Source organism: Gavialis gangeticus, unplaced genomic scaffold, assembly GCF_001723915.1.
Source record: "Gavialis gangeticus isolate Ggan-Ray unplaced genomic scaffold, GavGan_comp1, whole genome shotgun sequence".
NCBI lineage: Eukaryota > Metazoa > Chordata > Crocodylia > Gavialidae > Gavialis > Gavialis gangeticus.
This window is the reverse complement of record NW_017728994.1, coordinates 14743237-14763910: the sequence shown is the minus strand read 5'-3', so window position 1 is coordinate 14763910 and position 20674 is coordinate 14743237. Positions and strand designations below refer to the sequence as shown.

At 39.9% G+C, this 20674-nt stretch overlaps 1 protein-coding gene across 2 annotated transcripts in view; it reads left to right on the top strand.

The window, feature by feature from the left end:
• RET (ret proto-oncogene) overlaps positions 1-20674 on the top strand; it is a 242477-nt gene that overhangs the window by 175923 nt on the left and 45880 nt on the right. For both annotated transcript variants that reach the window (XM_019502324.1, XM_019502325.1), the window contains exons 7-12: positions 1811-2069; positions 3698-3823; positions 5248-5358; positions 10777-10890; positions 12260-12516; positions 14642-14789. In XM_019502324.1, the coding sequence (XP_019357869.1) occupies positions 1811-2069; positions 3698-3823; positions 5248-5358; positions 10777-10890; positions 12260-12516; positions 14642-14789 (1015 nt within the window). The remainder of the gene's footprint in view (positions 1-1810; positions 2070-3697; positions 3824-5247; positions 5359-10776; positions 10891-12259; positions 12517-14641; positions 14790-20674) is intronic.

The window sequence follows — 20674 nt, the reverse complement described above, 5'->3', positions numbered from 1 at the left end:
GCTACGCTTGTTAGCACTACAGACAAAAGAGACTTGGGGGTCATGATTGACCGCAAGATGAACATGAGCCTTCAATGTGATGCTGTGGCCTGCATCCATAGATGCTTCTCAGGTAAATCCCAGGATGTCATTCTCCCGTTGTACTTGGATTTGGTAAGGCCGCAGCTGGAGTACTGCATCCAGTTTTGGGCTCCACAATTCAAAAAGGATGTGGAGAAGCTTGAAAGAGTGCAGAGGAGAGCCACGCGCATGATCGGAAGTCAGGAAAACAGACCTTACTTCTGTCTTACGATGAGAGGCTGAGAGCTATGGGACTTTCAGCCTGGCAAAGCGCAGACTTAGGGGTAATCTGGTGGCCACCTATAAGTTTATCGGGGTGCTCACCAGGATCTAGGGGAATGTCTGTTCACCAGAGTGCCCCAGGGGATGACAAGGTTGAACGGTGACAAACTCCTCCATGACTATTTCAGGCTGGACATAAGGAAGAACTTCTTTACTGTCCGAGCCCCCAAGGTTTGGAATAGACCGCTGCCGGAGGTGATTCATGCGCCTACCTTGAACACCTTCAAGAGACATTTGGATATTTATCTTGCTGGGATCCTATGATCCCTGCTGACTTCCTGCCCCTGGGGCAGGGGGCTGGACTTGATGATCTTCCGAGGTCACTTCCAGCCCTAGCTTCTATGAATCTATGAACTAATTGACAGCCCTACTAAAAACCCAAATGAGAACAGGACTCCATTGTTTTAGATAAAGTACAATATGTATATCCTCCAACTTGAGGTTGCAATCTAAATACACAAGCGTACGAAGTGTGGGAGGTAAAAGACCAGTGAACTTGATCAAAGTCATTGGAGAGGTGGGACCAGAACACAGATTTCTTAACCTGCATTCCAGTGCCCTGTCCATGTGAGCCTGGCTTCAATTTCCTCAAGGAAAGATAGGGTTTTCACATGTATCCATTTGCTCAGATATGCAAGAACTCTTTAAAATTTCTCTCTGAAATGGCAACTTCATTGTTTGTATTTAGAGTCAAGACTACACATGGGGATTTATTTTGTTCCCGTTCACAGGTCCAACAGAAATTTTAATTAAAAAAAAGTTTCTGGCCTACATTGCAAATGTTTATACTTTTCTAAAAATATGAAACTAAGCAATTTGAAAAATATAGAATTAACATGGTCATGCTGATTCTGCTTTATTTTTAGTACGAATATGCATTATTATGAGTACATTAGTATGTGCTCATTAGTATGTATAGTATGAGTATAGTACATTAGTATGTATAGTATGTGAGTATATTAGTATGTGCATGCTGAAGCAGTGCACTACTTTAAGTTCTCAGTATTATGAACTTATAAAAGAAACATTTTCTAGATTATTAGAAAGTCTCCATGGTGTTCCTTTTATGGTCTGGACAGTACAATGAGTGAGAACTGCTGTAATTGAAGAAAAACAATTGAACCAGTATCTCCCATATCACATAGGTTGCTCTCTGATTTTACTGGGAACAAGGCAACTTAACATTGGGAATCTGGGCCTTTAAGTTTGGCCTCTGCGTTTTCTCATTTATAAAAGTGCTAATGCTGCTGTTGTTTCTCTTCCTCTCAAGGTGTTGCAAGAAGAAAATACACTGGGGGGTGTGAGGCACTGAGATGCTTTATTTTGGGGGCTAAGTAAGAACAGTAATTATAGTTTGAATATTACATGTCAGAATTTCACTAGCGTGAATTATCCAAAGATATTTTTGGCAGTAAAATGATGCTGCCCTGTTGTGGTTTGTTATCTCTTTGTTGTTGTTTGAGCCTAGATTGGAAAAGTCTGCATCGAAAACTGTATGAAGTTCTGTGGAGTAAACATTACCTACAGATTGCTGCCCCCCAGTGTTAGCTGCTATGCTGTGGCAATACTTCAGGCTCGAGAAGAGAAATATGGAAGCCTGTATGTGAATGATTCTTCTGTGCTGCACAGACCTGAATGCAAAGAAATACAATACCCTGTTGTAGCAACGGACAAGCAGAGCAAGAAACATGCTAAAACTCAGCTCACTATTGTGTTGGAAGGAACACGTAAGGGTTTGGTTTGTGAACTTAAATCTCTCCTGTTCCTTTCGCTCCTCATCAAGTACAATTTTATTGATTTAGAATGATCGGTCACTGTTATCTATTTGAGTTTTTAATAATTTGGCAAGTGCTTTTGTAATATGATCTATAAAAGAGTGAACTTAACTATAGACAGAAACCTGAAAAAAACTAATCTTGAAAACTGTGTTCAGCTTTGAGGCCTCAGATGAAGCCTCTCTCTAACTGATGTTTCTAGACACAATGTTAGATCAAAAGAAGGTACTGTAAATGCAGGCCCTCAGAGTTTAAGACCATTTTCTTTATGAGACTGTTTTGTATATGTGTGTTCTAAACATGTACTTCATACACACATGCCTCTCTGTAGGCTTGGCTTTCTAAACATGTATGCAGAACATGTCATAAAGATTTAGATTTATACGTACGTGGCTTCCCACACCCTCTTACAGCTTATTGCAAGGGTCAGAAAATTAGCTGTTTAGCAACTGACTTCTTACTGCTAAGATGGAGCAGTAGTTTATATGCTGTCTTTAGTATCCTGAACTTTATTCAAAGCAACAGAATGGTAGAAAAATAGCACCTGGAGGAGTGAGGTTCTATTGAGTGCTTCTCATTTTGTTATTCATAATCTAATCTGGCAGGCAGCTTAAAAGCAGGCAAGGGAACATTAAACAAGTGAAAAACTGGACAGTAAAGTAACACGTGGTCTATGTTAAGGATAGGTTCTCTTTCATTTTTCCTTTTTTTGTATTTTTGGTTTATATACTTGTGTTCATTTCTCTGCATTTTTATGGAAGCCATGGTTCAGTTGTGTAAAGTTTTCAGTTTGAATCCGAATGAGTTTATCTGGCCCTCGATCCTATTCTGTGTTTGCTGTGATGTGTGATATAGAACTGGATGGGCTTCATTGCATCTCAGGCTTCAGGAGCTCAGATTATACAGACTGTCCCTTCTCTACAAAAGTAAAATTCTGTAACAACTCTGCAAGACAAAAGCAGGTCAGAAGTATACTACAGGTCCCCCAAACTCTTCCTAGCTCCCTCAGACAATTAACAGTGTATGCAAAAAATTTATTCTTGGTTGCCTCTTCTGATGTATCATGTGATGATCTCAGGATTTGAACTGGCACAGTTTAAGGAAATGGGCCTAAGTCCAAAACGTTATTCCTCCAGATAGTCTTATGTTAGCATACAAAATTCATATGCTTCCTGTTGCTTATTGCTATAATAATGCTGCACCAGTTCAGAAGTCAAGCATCCTGCCTTACTCTCCTGCTTGATTGCAGCCACTAGTACATGGGCCTCTTACTGTTTGTGTAATAAAGTCTGTTATTGGCCCATGTTGCACTTCTACAATTGGTTATGTTGCACTCAGCAGTTGGAGAGAAGATCACTATCTCCACCCTTTTTTATTTCATGAGAAGAGTATAGGTAGTCTGATATCCTTGTTGTTATATTCTAAATTCATTAAAGGGCATGTCAAGATATCAACTCAGGATATATTTCCCTGCTTTTAATTACATAAACTTCATTTGTGTCCAGCTGAACTGCATATGTATTCACCCCTTCTGATTCTACTGCTCACAGCACATGCTTTTCTGCTTCCCTATTCTACAGTTCTTGAGAAAGAGGAGGAGTGCCCAGACTCTTGTGCTATGAGTAAGCACCGCATTGAATGTGAAGAATGTGGTGGCTTAGGAGTGCTAACAGGGAAATGCAAGTGGAGACAGGGAAGTGGAGAAGGTATGTACCTATGCAGTATAATGGGCCAGATCCTTAGCTATGCTAAGCTAGCATAGTCTCTTTGGCTAACTACAGTCAGTCAAAAAGCCTCAGGCTGAATCATTGTAATCTTCACAAGTTAGTCTAAACTGCATGGATTGAACCGATAAGCAAGTGAACAAACAGTCACTTTTGATTCTGGAAATGTAGCAACATGCCTGCAGTTGCCCAGGCCAGAAGCTGGGGGTGCTAAAGCATGTCTCCGTGCTGGGATGGAGCAGACAGCTTGGGCCGAGGCTAGCCTACCACCCTGTAAAAAGGGGTTTGTGGGAAAGGTGCAAAGCATCCTGGGATGTTGGGGGATTGTGAGTTAATTTGAATCTGGAAGGGCTCAGGACAGAAGTTCAATAAACCAATTTAATCTAAATCAGTTAAGCCTGATACTACATCCATCCAGGTTTATCTCAAACTGGTTTTGGCCATTTTGAAAGTGGTTTATGTGCACTGAACTTCTGTTGTGTTACAGATTTGAACTGGTTTCCGATCACTTAGACCGGTTTATGTCTAACTTCTGTCCCTAGCCTTTCACTTCAGGAATCTACACCCATTTTCTGTCAGCTGAACACTTAACCAAATATATTAAACCTTGAAGTGCATTAGCTGTTATCATTGCACAAATTACACATGGAAAAAGAAGAAAAGTTGTATTAAAGGGGAAATCATCATTCTTAATTTAGTTCTGCTGCCTGTTCAACACAGTAGTGGTAGGTGTTGTTGTATTTGCAACCACTGAGTTACTTTCTTCTCAGTTATACTGGTTTAAGTTTCCTGCAATCCTGACCTGGATTTAGAACAGCTCAGATTCCATAAAAACCCAAATCTAAATGTAACCAGTCATATACAGGCTGGTACAGCAGAGGTCCCAGTCCAAACTGATTTTTATGCTCTCTTACACTTAATACACAATGCTCATGTGACAAGTGGTACTTTTAAGGGTTTCATAGCAAAACTGATGTTTTATTCATTATCTCCCATCTCTGTCACAATTTCCCTCCAACTAATTGTAGATTTTTTTCAATCCCAGGCCACAGAAATAGTTTGAATCATTTTGAAAGCTTCATTTTCAGAATATTTTAGTGGTTAGTGTTTCAAGTAACCTCAAATAATACTATAGCTGAAAGCAAAGATGCACAGAAGGCTACCAGAAGGACAAAACAGATAAACTGAAAACTTAGCATAAATTGTGTTCTTAATTGCTTTCAGTTATGGTCATCTTGCAGATTACTTGTAACAATAGGAGGTAAAGGATTTATAGGGAAAGTATGATTAGTTTGATTTAAACTTTATCTTATGCTTCGGTCTGCCAACATGCACCACAAGAGTGCAATGTACTTATTTTCAAAGCATTATAGTATTAGTACAATTGTTTGCTTGTTGGTTAATAGGAATCACGTCCAATTATTCTACCTGCACTCCAAGCATAAAGACTTGTCCAGATGGGACCTGTGATGTTATTGAGAGCAAGGATCCTTCCGTGTGCCCTCAAGATTGCACAAGTATGAACTGTTTATTATTTGCTTTTATATATAAGAGTTGAACAATGTTGCTCCTAGTTCAGTTTTCTCGGGTCTGGGAGGAGCAAACTTTTATGCTGATAGAATTAGTCTTTCCACCATGGTAAAAAGTCTGACATAACCCCTAGAGCCAGGGTAACTTAACATAATCTGAGTTTCATTGCCCCTGAAAGAATTGGGGGCTAAACTAAACTAGTGTAACTTATGATGGCATTTGTGTTGTTCATTTGCACCAGTCATTTGCTTAAGGCAATCAGGGTATTGCCTGCTGTCCAGGCACCTGAGGATAAGTCAGTGCAATAGCAGCTTGTAAATTGATCTTCTCTAAGATATCAGGGAGTGTATACAGAAGTTTGGGGAGGTTAGGGGAAGGTTAGATCACATTAAAAACAGTCACCCAATCTAACTTAGTTTGCCCAGGTGTGGACCTTACATTTAAATCCCTAGTTAGGTCAATCTGAATGCAAACTGCACAGAAGTTTCAGAAAGCTTAAATCAATCTACAAAGGGCTGACCTGATATAAATTAACCCTACCTCTGAAGTAATCTAATTTAGATTAGGTTGGCCATTTTTAGACTGATCTAACTATCTTGAACTTTTGTACAGTTCCCAGTGCAGCCCTGAGGCTGGGGAAAGCCCAGCCACTGGCCCCAGTCCCAGAGTTGCACTTTTCCTACCCACATCTTGGCACCTGGCTATTTTTAGCCCACTTGGCCCCTTGTCTCACCGCCTGAGCCCACCAAGCTCCTTCCCCAATCCCGCAAGCCACTCCCAGTGCCGCTTTTATCAGTGTTCGCTGGTGCTGGGAGCTGAGGAAGAAAGTCCCAGTGGTGGAAGGGATGGGGACTTTCTCCCCACCTGGCAACATTAGGTTGCCAAGTGGGGAGAGGTTGTTCATTTGGGGGCAGGGAAGGGTTGGGGGTCTAAAAATAGCTTCTGGGCCTGGGGAGAGAGACCTGTAATCAGTTTAATCAGAAGGGCTTGTGTTGTCCTGGGGGTAGAGAGCCCCCCCTCCATCCCACCAAGTGCCTCCTCCCTTTGCACACCCCACAAGTCCCCCCTAATTCTGCAAACCCTTCTGGACTCCAGCAACCTCTCTGGAGACCCCACCCATCCCCTGAACTCACAAGTGGACCCTGCCTGGCCCTCCAATCCTCCTGATCCATCCTGTGGACTCTGCTTGCTCCCCGATCCTCCTAATTCCCCTCTGGGGACCTTGCCTACTCCCTGACACCCCTGTGGACACCGCCTGCTCCCCTGACCCCCTCCATCCCCTCTGCAGACTCCACTTGCCCCCTGATCTCCCCACAGACCCCTCAATTTTCCCTTTGAGCCTCTTTGCCCCTTCAATCCCTCCAGCTCCCCCCTCCCCTGCTAACCCCCACCCATTCCAACTTACCTTGGGTTGAGTGGCCATTTTAAACTCGATCTAACCTCCCCCAATGTCTGTACCCATCCTGAGTGTCTTTCCATTCTTGATCTAGGTGTAATTTACCAACATGTATAAAACCAGTGTATGTTATACCAGTGTTAACATGTTATCTATCATAGACCCCTTTGTATTCAGATCGTTCTATGACAGTACCTGTGTTAGACCAGAGGTGTCATAAGCAGTTTTGTGGCCAGGGCAGTGATGATTATTTAGCTAGTACCGGTTCCTGCTGCCATTTTTTCACAATCTCAAAATTGATGTGCAGGACCAGTGTCCTACTTGTCAAACACTCCCCCCCCCCCTGTTAAATTGCTGTGTTAAACACAAAGAAGCTATGTTGTTATAATGGTAAGGCTGATATTTGAGTTGTGCACAAATAAAAAAATAAAAACCCAATCATTGCTGGGTTTTCTGAGCAAATGTACCTGTGCTGAATTCTCTGCTGGATTTTAACATATGTGTACAGTATAACCTGTGAAAGATTTCTGTGACGTCAACACTGCATTTACTGACTTAAGTACAATTATCACTAAAACATGAAGTTGCATATACATATTTGAGCTTAAATTTTCCTAGTGTAAAAAAATAGCAGTTTTTTTTCTTTCTTTCATTTAAGTAACTGTATCTTCAAATAAATGCCCACAGTTATTTGAGTGGTTGGCCATCCAAATAAGTGAATGCCTTTTTATTGGTAGATGTAGCTGGTGACTGAAATTACCAGTCCTCCTTGATAAAGCACTCAAATTCTGATGCATACTGTATTAAACTGCTCTCCTTATGTTACAGTTATGCATGCACACATATCTCCATGAGCTTGAGGATAAAAAGTATAGGAGAGTAATGCACTGTACATGGCCATAAGATCATTATTGTTAGAGTAGTTTTTGTTATACAGGACCCAGGGTCCAGTTCACCAGAGCACTTTAGCCTGTGCTAAGGGACCACATTAAGTATTCTTTATTGAATTGTAAATGTTTCTCTTGACTGCGTGACTCTGTATGTGTCAAGTTAAAGTTCTAAAATGAAGCCTGTGGGAGAAGAAATATGTGCTTTAAATACTGGTGAAAATGTCTTCCTGCTTTGGATGACAATGTTTATAGTTTTAAAAAATGTATGTCTTTAATAAGATCCTAGACAATGAACTAATAAAATTTCCAAGTGTCTTTCATCACAAGAAATAATGTTTTCTTTAGAATGCACAGAAAATCAATGTGACAGAAGTGTCTACATACAAATAAAATGTTTTACTGTAATCGTATAAAAATATCCATTGGTGAGAATGGGAATCGTTTTTCATTTTGAAGTAGCAAACTCTATGCTAAAGGCTACCTCACTAAAACATGTAATATGCAATATCAAGATGTTTTGCTTAACAGAAGTCTGAAAGTAACTGAGTGTTAGTAGGAAAAGGCAACTAAGACAAGCTTTCAAGATGTTGTGTAGGCTTTCTTTTTAATGCTTTATTTGGAGAATGCTATGTATCAGTTTAAGTAGTTCAGGACTTGAGTTGGTGCCCACAGGTAGTATAGTTAGACAGACAAATTAGTGTATTTCAGGAGCTCTGATGTGCTGAGAAATGCCATTATCTCAGCTTTTATTGGCAGAAAATAAAACCTTTGGTAATAATTGGCAATGAATATTAAAACCTTAGATACTGTACTATTGATGATGATTTGTATGTACACTTTCTTAAATGTTTATTTTTATAATTCATCTATCCTGATGGCTAGGTGCTTGAATCCAAAAACCTATTCTCTCTCACATGCTGTGGATGTTTCTTTCAGAGCAGTCCACTAAAACAATGCCCACTTAAGAAGCCCACTTACCTGCTAAATAGTCAAGGATAGTAAGTAGCAATGCATTTAATAGCAATGTATTTGTCAGGGCTGTCTGCAGCATGTGAACCTTGATTTATGCAAAGAAGTCCTTTCAGGTTCATCTGTAGGTGTAGGTTCTGTAGAATGTGAACCACAAAGAAAATGGCAGTCTCAGGGTTTTATCTTGCCCACTTGCCTTTGTCTTCAGGGGTAGTCTGATGAATCCTGTTCTCTTCTTCCAGCTCAAAATCACTGGGTTTCTTTTGTTTTGGTTTTCTCTGGTGGGTTTTTTTCATTGTTTTTTGATTCCCTAATCTTGAGAAACCACCTGGTCTGGGATGATCCATTACTACTACTTTGAGGCTCTTGAGGCAGGACAGGAAGTACGCTTTCAATTAGATTTTTTAATCTTTAAATAAAACATCCGAGAAAACAATATCCTTGCTATTGGATTCGATAGGATGGATTTAAAGAAAACTAAAACAAAGACCTCATTCTCCATTTTAATTCCTTTAAATTTTAGAGAACCTCTCAAGAACCCTGCTTAAATTTCTATAGAAATTTATTCCCTTGTCAATTCTATAGCATTTTCATGTAAACCTTGGTCTATTGGGTGCTTAGAAATTAACAATATGAAGTAGATGAAAAATGTTGCCACTACCAGTAGTTTCTGTTTGTACTTACAGATTCCCTGTAATGGTTACAAAATTAAATCATGATTTTGCAAACACTCTTTATGGGGATTCCCCTCTTAAATTAGCTAAGTTCTATATGAAAAGTAGCCACAGGATTGTGTCCTTAGCCTAAATTAGATTCTTTCCCATAATAAAATTGTATAGACCAGAGTTAGGCATCCTCTATATGTTACATGTATTGTGCAATTATCTAATCAATTGCACAGTTAATTTATAGACTGGCTACATGTGCAAATTAACTATCATGCCTTATGGTTCAACCAGTTATAAAGTTAGAGCTGGAAAAAGTGTAATAACTTTATAGCTGGTTTTTATTCAGCTTTAAAGCATGATGGAATCTAGTTTGTGATCCTACAATCATGCCTCCTGCCATGCATGTGGCATGCATGGTAGAAGACATGATTATGCGGATTGTGTGTCAGATCCCATCATGCCTTGACCTGCATGTGTAGAGGAGCCCTTAGACTTAGTACTGCCACATAGGGCCTTTTACAAGAGCATCTCAAATCACTCTGCAGAAGTGGGTAAGTATATTTATCCATTAGAAGATGGGAAACGGAAATGTGAAGAGAATACTAATATTCTCAGTTTTGGAGTAAACTGATGTCAGATCTGAGAAGATAACCACGTGTTTTCTGCACTTAACATCTATAAACAGAGGAGGAAATTTGATAAGAGTCTTTAATCACCCTTCAGGTATTTGTAGAGAGGCTGGAAATGCCCTTTCTCTGTGGCCATAGAGTGCAGGACTAGGAGCAAGGGCCTCAAGATGCAGCAGAGCAAATATAGGCTCAAGATTATGAGGAACTTTCTGACCTACAAGGCGAGGGTGGGAGGGTCAAATGTTGGAGCAGGCTAGCTAGAGAAGCTGTAGAATCTCCATCCTTGCAAGTTTTTAAGAGCAGGTTGGACAGACACTTGGCTGTGATAATTCTGTCAGGGATATTCCTGCCTTGATCAGAGGGCTGGACTAGATGACCATATGAAGATCCCTTCCAGCTCTACTTTTCTATGATCTTATTAGATAATGAGGTAAATGTTCAACTTTTAAAAGACATTTTAGAAGAAGAAGAATCTCCCAACTGTGCACCTACAAAGTAAAACTATAATCCACAGAAAACTCACCTTGTCTTTCTGCTAACTTGCCTGTCAGATCCTGGTTTATAAACTAGACCCTTTCTGAAAGAGCTAATCAGACTAGTGACCACAAGGTTGATGCACTTCTACCCTGCCTTTTGCCTAATATTTAGCCTGCCTTTTTGAGCTTTGTTAATCTCTTTACACTAAACCCCAAAGGCCTTTGTCAGTGTTACCTCCCATCTTAATTTTTACTGCTTAACATGACCTGTGGTGTCAAGTCTAAAATACTTAGTAGAATAAATTCATAAAACACATTGTTTTGCCTTGCCTTTAATTACAGTGTAAGAATCTGAGCTTGTGTCTGATTTTGATCAGGTGGGATCATCGTTGGTGGCCATGAGAGAGGCATTCTTGGAATTAAGTCAGGATATGGGGTTTGTTATTGCTTTCCAAGGGAAAACTGTTACTGTGAGAAAGATTATATTACAGGTAAGTCTGAAGATTACTTAGATGATTTCATAGTTACACTGCTATTGTGACACCAACCTTTTACAACATCTGAATTCATTTAAAATTGATGGGTGTAATGTTTCTGTTCATGACCTACTAGCACAGAAATAATGAAACAAGGAAGTCCTGTTTCCTGAGCCTTGATTGTAAAAATCCCATGAGTTTTGTTACCCCTGTTCTTGGCAAGATATCCCCTCCAATGCATGGTAGCAGATTAGTTGCCCTACACTTCTCCAGAATTGACAGTGAAATCATTTCATTATGACTAGAATGGAATCATAGAGCTGCAGGTGTTGTATGGTATTATTTTAATAAACTTCTTCTATGATTGTTAAGCACCAAAGCTAAATTGAGGTATTTAGTAAATGGAAAATCTCATTATTGCAAGTATTTTCAATAGCATGAATATTTCCCCAGTTCTGTTGTATAAGTAGAAATGAAAGAAATGCACAGCTTTTGGCATTTCACCCCTCAATAAGTCTCTCCTATTGTACACTGCTTTCATGTAGTTTTTAGAGAGAGACTTTTTGGTGCACCTCACAAGTGACTGAGTTCGGGTCAGGATTATATGATGAACTGTAGTTTAGGGAATGATATCTGGAGCAATCAACTTCTCAGATAGGTGATATGGTGATATGCATATCCACACACAACACCCTACTTCCAGAAGGCAAAATAATACATCTTCCCTCTAAAGGGCATGTAACTTTATAAACCTTATTACATTAAAGAAATTAAATAGTAACACAACAAAGAAAAACCCCTTCCCAAAAATGAATAAGAAGGGGTTCTCTGTAGGAAAATGCCACAAGAGTGATGTTTTAAATTTGGGGTGTAACAGTACTCATAATGTACACCTTTTGGAAAAACTTTTATAAACTGTTTATAAACAGGTGATGTGGACATGGATATCAGATAAACTGTTCTGAGAATCCACAGTCTACTTTTGAATCAGGAAGTCCTTACTATTGATGTCTTATCAGAGTGAATGTACGTGATAAGTTGAGTATTGAAGAAGAGGTTTCAAGTGTAGCCAGCAGCATCATAACTAGGGCATTGTTAAACAATTACTTGGGCATACTCTTGCACCCGGGAAAAAGATCTGATTTTACATTTCAAAGTGCACCAAATTTACCTTCTGTGTAAGGTATTTTCTGTTGCGAACTAGATCCCAAGTTTCAGGTTACGAAATAACTTTGAAAGATATTTTCAGTACATCTCAGACCAAAGGTGCATGCTGATGAGTATGAATTGTAAACCACCAAATAGGGAGCCAGAAGAGAAATTGAACAGGAAGAAATTGGAAACGAAACAAGCAGAACTCTAACCCAATTCCCTTGGTTCACAGAGACGCTGTGTGATGATGTGTGCAAGACCGTGATAGCAGGTGCAGTCCTGTTGTCCTTCATTATTTCAGTGTTGCTCTCTTCTTATTTCATTCACCGTTACCACAAGAATACTCCAAAGCCACCTATTGCCTCAGCAGAAATGACTTTTCGGCGCCCCGCTCAGTCCTACCCCATCAGTTACTCTTCCACTAATGTCCGCCGACCATCTCTGGACTCAATGGAAAACCAGGTGTCAGTAGACACCTTTAAAATACCAGTAAGCTTTTATTACATTATCTCATAAATTGCATGCTGATCCTTCTTGGCTTGTTCTACAGGACATTTTGTTTACTAAATCTGCTATGGTATACCCAATGCCTCTATCCAAAATGAGCTCCTGTTATTTCAGGAGTTACACAGACAGAGAGTGTGAAATCCATAAAGATATTGCATTCTATTAATGTGAATTTCTAATTCAATGAAATGAAACAAAATTCACATGCATATAGAAAACAAGACAAAGATATTTTAATGAAGGTAACCAAGCAGATTATAGTTCACTACACAAAACTATTCTCTAATTGTGTTAGTTTCTAATAAAACATAATGTCTTAGGCAAAATCTCATCCCATTTTACTTTTAAAGGCAAAAATCCTACCGACTTACGTGAAGTTTTAGGCTGTTGTCTTGAAAATAAACTCTAACAACTGAAATGTTTGCAGTCTATTTGCTGATCAGTAGTTCTGTCATGAGGATAGATATATATATAGCACAGCACTGTCTAACATATTAAACTGTGCTGGGATAGAGAAGACCTGAACTCCCTTAACTACTGACATACAATATTTTCTTGGGCAAGTCATGTCATCTTTCTCTGCTTCAGTTTCCCCGACTGGAGACACAAAGATATTTTTATAAAGTCTTTGAAATTCCTGCTCACCATGTACTGTACAAGCAAAGTATTTATCAAATACAGAGCATCACCCTACAAATTAGAATCATATGGTTAGCTAATGCTGTACAATTTATTTGTGTTCCTCTTCTAGTACAGTAGCTTGATTGTTTGCTCGCTAACTACCCTGTGGCATGGAACTAAAAATTGGTTATTCTGGTAGAATGAACTATTAGATTCAAGTAAACTTGTTCCCCAGAAAGTCTTCAACTTTTTATATTCCCTGTTGCTACTTCTGTTTGCAGTGGTACTATTGGTCCTATAGAAGTTAGCTCTATCATCATTGTTATATTCCCATATATTTTTGTTTTTCCCATGCTCTTAAATTGTGCATGCTGAACTTGCTCAATGCACTACATTTTAGTACACAGGTTAAAATATGTTTATCTGAAGTCTAGTTAAAAGGTAAAAATTGTTAATATCTAAGAATTGTTTTACCCAACAGACTAGTTGTAGTCAGTCAACAATTACTATATATAATGTGAACAATGCAAACGATCCTCCGGAGAAGTCACCCAACAAAAATTACAGTAAATGGCATTAAATGGTTCACAAAAACAAGCGTATTTAGCTACCTAAACAAATACTACAGGATTTCACTTGAATACTGATCAACAGTATTTTAAATGGAACCAACATTTTAAATGAACTTACAATAATAGATTATTTTTTTTAGGCTTAGTCTAATGGAGCTTTCTGAACATGTGCAGAAGATCTTTTTACCTAACCTCCCAATCACAAGGCAAGATGCCTGCCAGCTTGTGCTTTTTCATTTATTTTTTATTGGGTGCAAATATGATGGTGTTTGGAAAAGTCCTGTTCAGTGAAACACTGTCCTTTTGTGTGGCTTGTGGAAACATCTGCTGTATTTGGATGTTGGATATTAAAGCCTTCATAAAAGCTTATACTCTATTTGCTTTTATTTCTTGGCTGCTGTATACATCTGTCAGCTTTCTTTAACTGTAAGGCTTAATAATAGTTCATAACATAACAGAGGGATTGTTGTCTGTGATGAACTCTAGAGAGAAAACCTCCTGCCACAAGTTAGACAGATTTCTGGAGAATGTGAAGTCCAAAATCAGATATTTGTACTGATTTTGAAAGCAAACAGATTTTCTGTACTTCTTTTCATTTGTAGGTAAATCCTCAGCTAGATGTACAAATAACAGCTGTTATAGGTATTTGGTATACCTTAGATATACTTAGTGCCTATTCACTTAGATATGATTTTGAGCTAAGTGGGGAAAAAAAAACCTTCCAAGCTTCTTAGAGCTCCTAAGTTAGAAGGTATCACAAAACGCAAACATTGTCTTCTATCTGGCAAGAAAGCAACAAAAAATAGTCGCATAATTGGGCATTTTCTTTAAAGCAGAATCTTTTGAACTACCAGACAGGAACTGGCCCCTTCTATTTGATTTCATATTATAGAGTTCCTTTTTTCCTTCAACAGGAGGACCCAAAATGGGAATTTCCTCGGAAGAACCTGGTTCTTGGCAAGACTCTAGGAGAAGGAGAATTTGGAAAGGTAGTTAAGGCAACAGCATTCAGACTCAAAGGGAAAGCAGGCTATACCACTGTGGCAGTGAAAATGCTAAAAGGTATGCTTCCATCTCTGACTGAAATGATTTGAAAGCTGCTTGATAACCTCTGAATGTGTTTGACAGGGTTCTAGCGTGAAAGCAAGAGGGCATCTGGAGCCAGGTCCTACCAGCACAGTGGCTGCATTCCCTCCAGCATTCTATTTATATTCTGGCATATTTCTGACTAAAGGAGAGAATGTCACATTGATGCAAACAGTAGTTTCCACAAGACCTAACTTGTGCTCAGCAAAGGCAACATGACCAGCTTTAAATGCATCTCATTTAAGCTGTCATTGGAAATGATGCAAGGACTTTTTAAAGCTGTCTGCAGTTTCTTTCCTTTTGCCTTAATTCTCCCTCAAGTATTTTTAAGTAGAGCATTTGCACTGAATTTATCAGGCACTTATACACGTGCTCCGATGCATTTTGATCAGAGTATGTCAGAGCAGACTCAATGAAAGTGTCCTAATCAGAACGCTCCAGCATGCTGCAGCGTCCTGTATTCAGTGTCCCCACATTTCAAAATGGCAGTGGGGGCACTTTAACTAAAGCTTGTTGAATGTATTGTAGTTAAAGTGGCCCTACCACCATTTTGAAATATGGGACGCTAAATACATGAGACACTGTGGGTGTTGGGTGCAGTTTCCAAGAGCTCTAATTAAAACTCTCCCCTCCCCCTACTCCAGACCATGTGTATAGGTACTCACGTCTAGAAACAGAACTAGTAAGTTACCTATCTGCTTTCTGGAGCTTCTGGGTTTAAGTTCTACCATGCATTTATGAGATAGAAGGCAGAGCAGGGTGAAATTAACTCAAGCCTATGGTGCAAACAAGTATTCATGGGGCCCAAATCTGACTAGGTGGCTTAGTATAGTTTAAGCCACCTAAACCTGAGCCAGGAGCAGTGTGTGCAGGTGTTTGCTGCCTGCTGGGAGAAGTGTGAGTAGCTAGAGGTAAGTCAGAGGGAGGAAGGGCTGGTGGGGGTTAGCAGATCTGCAGGGAGGATTGATGGGTTCAAGGAGGGGTGTCCAGTTTGTGGGGTGAGGTAGTCAAGGCAGGGAGACAATAGCTTGGTCAGGGTCATGGAAGTAAGAACAGAACAACCCTGGGGCTGTGGTGAGTCACTGGGCTTTCCCCAGCCCCAGAGCTGTATTGTGAACACATGCAAACATTCATTAATTTGGGTTAACCCTGCCTAGATCAGGTTAACCCTTCATCAATCTAAAATTAGTTTACCTCTGAAGTGAACTAAGTTTGGATGGGGCACACCATTTTAGGGTGACCTAAGCCTTGCAAACACTTGCATGCAGGGCCATATGGATTGCCCTAACTTTGGTTGTGGTGATCTAAATGTAACACTTGTTCTGTATCCATAGGCAGCAGCCTCCTTTGGCAGGTGCAGCTAACTACCTCATGCATTTGTTAGCTGCTGTGCTGTAGTGGTTTTGAGTAGAAAATCAAGAAGTCCTGAATTATAAATCATGTTAACTCAGTGCTGATTAGTTTTCTTCTATCTCTCCCTGCTTTAATTTTTCTATCAGAAATGTTATCAAAAATAATATTTGCCAGCCAAACAAAGCCATAGATAGAAATAATTATCAATTTATAAAACACTTAGTTTACAAAGGGTGAGATTTTTTTAAAGTATTTGGTGTTGGTTCCAGTCCATTAAAGCCCATGGAAAATACTGGTTTGATATCAATATGAACTGATTTAGCCAGGGCTGAGCACTTCTGAAAACTGCTATATAAATGTTAAGATTTGTTATTTTATGTTTTGTGTTTTGGTCCGTTGAGTTTTAAATGTGCTTTACTTGGAGGCTTTAGAGATGGAAAAGATTTATGCTAAGCACCTTATGGAATTTGACACAACATTTTTCCACACATACTTACCTTTCTTTTAAGAGGTTATAAAGGAGGAAAAACCAAAGAAGTAGTGTGTCCTTACTCTCTCTAGACTCCCCAACAACACCCTGTTTTTCAAGCTGAGGTATTGTTAGCCCATTGTCTACAGCACCAATGCAGTCACATGTAACTCTACATTTCTAGCGCCTTTGGATGTGGACATACATAACAACTGGACTGTTCCAAAACATCACTGCATGATGAAGGGCTATGGTCAAGTAGGGAGTAAGGTAATGATAGCTTTGTTTGAACAAGCAGAACAAGGGAGCTCAGCAATAGGGAAGAAAGGGAACATGGGGCAGTTGAGTTTTGCTATATATTGAGTGACCAGTTATAGCACTGCGGAGGGTATAGAGCAATGCATTATGGGATGCCCAGAGGGCTGACTAGACCTGGATCAGGGCACACTTGATGTCCACTCATAACAATGACCTGGTACACAGTTAACTGGTTCAAAATAGAGATATTTGTTCCAGGGGAAAACATCACTGGTCCAGACTTGTACTTAAATGCTGTCTTAAAGTATAAAAGATGATTTAACGAGGGCTTCCACTGATTTGAATGAATGTTGCATCAGACATTTTCCAGATAACTTTTGAACCATTCCAGGCAGTTTTAAACCAGTTTAAGAGGATGCTACATCTGTTTAGATTTAAAATGAACGTTAACCAGTATAACTATTACACGTGTCCATATCCTAACAAGCTTACAATAGTGTTGCTAGTGACACCATCAGACTGATTGTGGGGTAGGGGATGAGAATGGGAGCCTTAGCCACACATCATCAATGGTTGATGGAGATCTTTAGTTCTGTTTTCTTAAAAGGCCTGATTTTGCTTGTTTGTTTTAAATCAGGAAGGTAACTTAAATTTCATCCTTCAGAAAGTTGAGAGAAGTAAATCTATTTTTTTTTTTTTATAGATTCTAATGTGTGTGGCACATTGATTCCATGGAGATAAGCACCTAGGGATATGAGTGATAATGAGAACCACAAGTCTTTGGAAAGGCTTCTGAGTAATAGAAGCGTTCTTAGTGTTGATGGGGAGCAAGCCATGGGTGGAAGACCTTAACCATTCATTGCTGTTTGTGAATAAGAATATGTAATTATAATAGGATATTAGATTTCTTTTCTTATTAGCATTTCTATTATGTGCAAAGTATAATAAAAAAAGAAATGTGTCACCCTCTGTTTGAGAGCAAAGAAATGGTATGCTTCATCAGTTAGGTAATGGGATGAAGTACAAAGTATATGTTTGCATTATAAAAATCTTCTTAATAATGAGAGTTCAGTGGAGATGGTATCAAAGATGGAGCACGTATAGGAAACCCTAGAACTTGGCTCCAGAGAGATGAAAACTAATATAGCTCTACATGTCACACTAACATAACCTTTCACATGGCATTATTAAAGGACTATCCATAATCTGTACAGGATGCCAACTCTACCCATTTACAAGTACCTGGCTTTTAACAGGTTATTCATCACTAATGTGCAACTGAGTTAAAATTTCTAAATATTTTGTTACAATGACAGTTTTAATTCCAGATGATTATTAAATGGGGCAGATTTGATAGTGGTAGGGGGTTGCTATTTGTTTTAAGCACTCCTATTTTAATAAATTTATATGACATTAATTCTAAGAGCACAAGCTCTAATGTATTCCTTTGCAATACATATTTTTGCAAGTCACCATAATAAATGTTCCATGAGGCTTTGATTGTAGGAAATACTTGCCCATTTGCCTTCACATGGTGTGTGCATAAGCACGTATTTTTGTGTAATATTTTTGTTTGACCTTTGCTACAATTTACAAAAGCATTAAAGTAAAAGAGTAAGGAAAACATCACTGGTCCAGAACTGTATTTAAAGGTTGTTTTAAAGTATAAGAGATGACTTAACAAAGACTTCCATTGACTTCAATAAATGTTGCATCAGACATTACATGAGGGTGAGGGTACACATCTCTGCTGGTTCTTTGCATTTAGATTAACTTTACTCTTAACTCCTTCATGACATTTAACATCCTAGAGTTCATAGGGCACTGCAGATCAGTTCTGTAAGTAAGTGCCTGTTTACTGCAGGAGGAGCTGTTTCTTTTTGTATCCCTAATCTACTCTGCCACAATGGATGCCTGTGACAGGGGTATCTCGCCTTTCTATTGGTGGCTCCGCCTTCCTGTCTTGGGGCTAACCGCCTGCTTACTCACCTGCCATGCCTTGATCTTAATTGATTGAGTGATGTAATTAGCGGGAGGCTGCCCACTTTATATGCGCAGTGTCAGGGTGTGCTATCTGCAGCTCCTTTTCCTCCCCTACACCTCAGCCCAAGCCTCGCAGATGGTACTTGACATGGTCTGCCCTATGCCTTGGCCCTCTTCTTTACTTCTGGGGCTCCTCACTGCCCCCTCTTGGCTCCGGGGCTCCTCACTGCCCCCTTTCGCTCCAGGACTGGGGTCAGATGCATTCCGAACGGTGTGCCCTCTATGGCACCAGGGTCCCCACTCTACCGTGGAGCTCCTATGAGGCCTCCTCCAACCCCTAATAGCTTCACCCGGTCCTCCGGTAAAACAGTAAACACAAAACACTAAGCCCCTGGGCTATAACGTAAACTAAACCGTCTGGTCAAAACCACGTTCTATTCCTACCAGGAAAATACTCCAACTCATAGCGGCAACCAGGGGGTGCTCCTGCAGTCTATCTTCTCCTTTCTCTCTGCACTGGCTGAGCTCCCCCCTCCTTGGCCACCGGAGGGGAACTGCCCTCCTGGCCTCATGCTTGGGCTTAAGAAGGGGCCAAGCCCTGCCCCTTCCTGTCAGCTGATTCCCTTGGTTCCCCTAGCAACCAGCACCTGTGCTGCCCTGGTGACTGGCAGTTGAGCCTCCCCCTTCTCACCACTAGGGGTCTCTCCTGAGCCATTTCTGCTTTAGGCGCAGGGCACCCGAGTGCTCTGTGACAATGCCATTAGGGACAGACTTGGCCAGTGATTCTAATGTCCTGTAGAAATGGAGGGTGGCAAAGCAATAGTAGCTGCTTTAGGAGGTGTTCAGTCCCTTTCCCTGGGTCTTGGTTTAAGGGGTGGAGATGGGTCTTCCATATCTGCTTTTTTTGCTTCAGCAACAAGAAGTCAGTTAGTTTGAATTTTCATGTGATAAGAATTTAATGAGAATAAAATTTAATTTTAAAAGCCCAACAAATAGTTCCTTCCTTCCTTCTTCCTGGACCGTAAAGTATCATCACTGCTAAAAGCCTTAACAGAAAGGCAGAAGACTGAAATGAGCAAGTTTATCTTATCTCCCCAGAAAGTAGTCCTTCCAAATCAAAACTGAGACCCAATAGCAGGGCAGTAGTTTGCACTGCCCTTGCCGTAGTTCATATTTCCAGGAGCATGAAAGTAGTGTATTGTCACATCATTACTTTTCCCATCATAATATTTTTAAAAATCAAGTCAAAGCTGTCAGTTTTTACTGAGATGGCACCAGTCTTGGACCAGTACCATATGGTGCTGTGTTCTCTGCAAACACACAAGAAAAATATAGTCCCTCCCCCAAAGAATTTACAATCCAGGCATAAGACAATATATAGTCGAATGTATTTGTCAGCCTCTTAATAAAAGGATTGGCTGGAGAAGCTTCCTTTCAAGGTTCTTCATGTGAGGGAGGTCCAGGATGAACTATAGACAGAGTTTTCTTCCTGGCATCTGGTTTCATTGCGATTTAAAAACTTCCTGGAGTCCCATTGTGTATGAAGAGGAAGCTGAGTCTCTTCAAAAACAAAATAGCTTGTAAAACTGAGGGAACTCCTTAAGAATATGTACTGCCCTAGATGCACATAAGGTTTTCCCACTGTCATCAGTGGGGAAATCTGCACACATGCCTCCCAGTGAAGTCAATATGTCAGTAAACTCTCTGCCCAGTTTCATTCATTCTGCCAAGGCAGAGATGGAACAGGGGCTGGCTTTCCGGATTAAGGACAACAAGAAGTCCTTTTTTAAATACATAG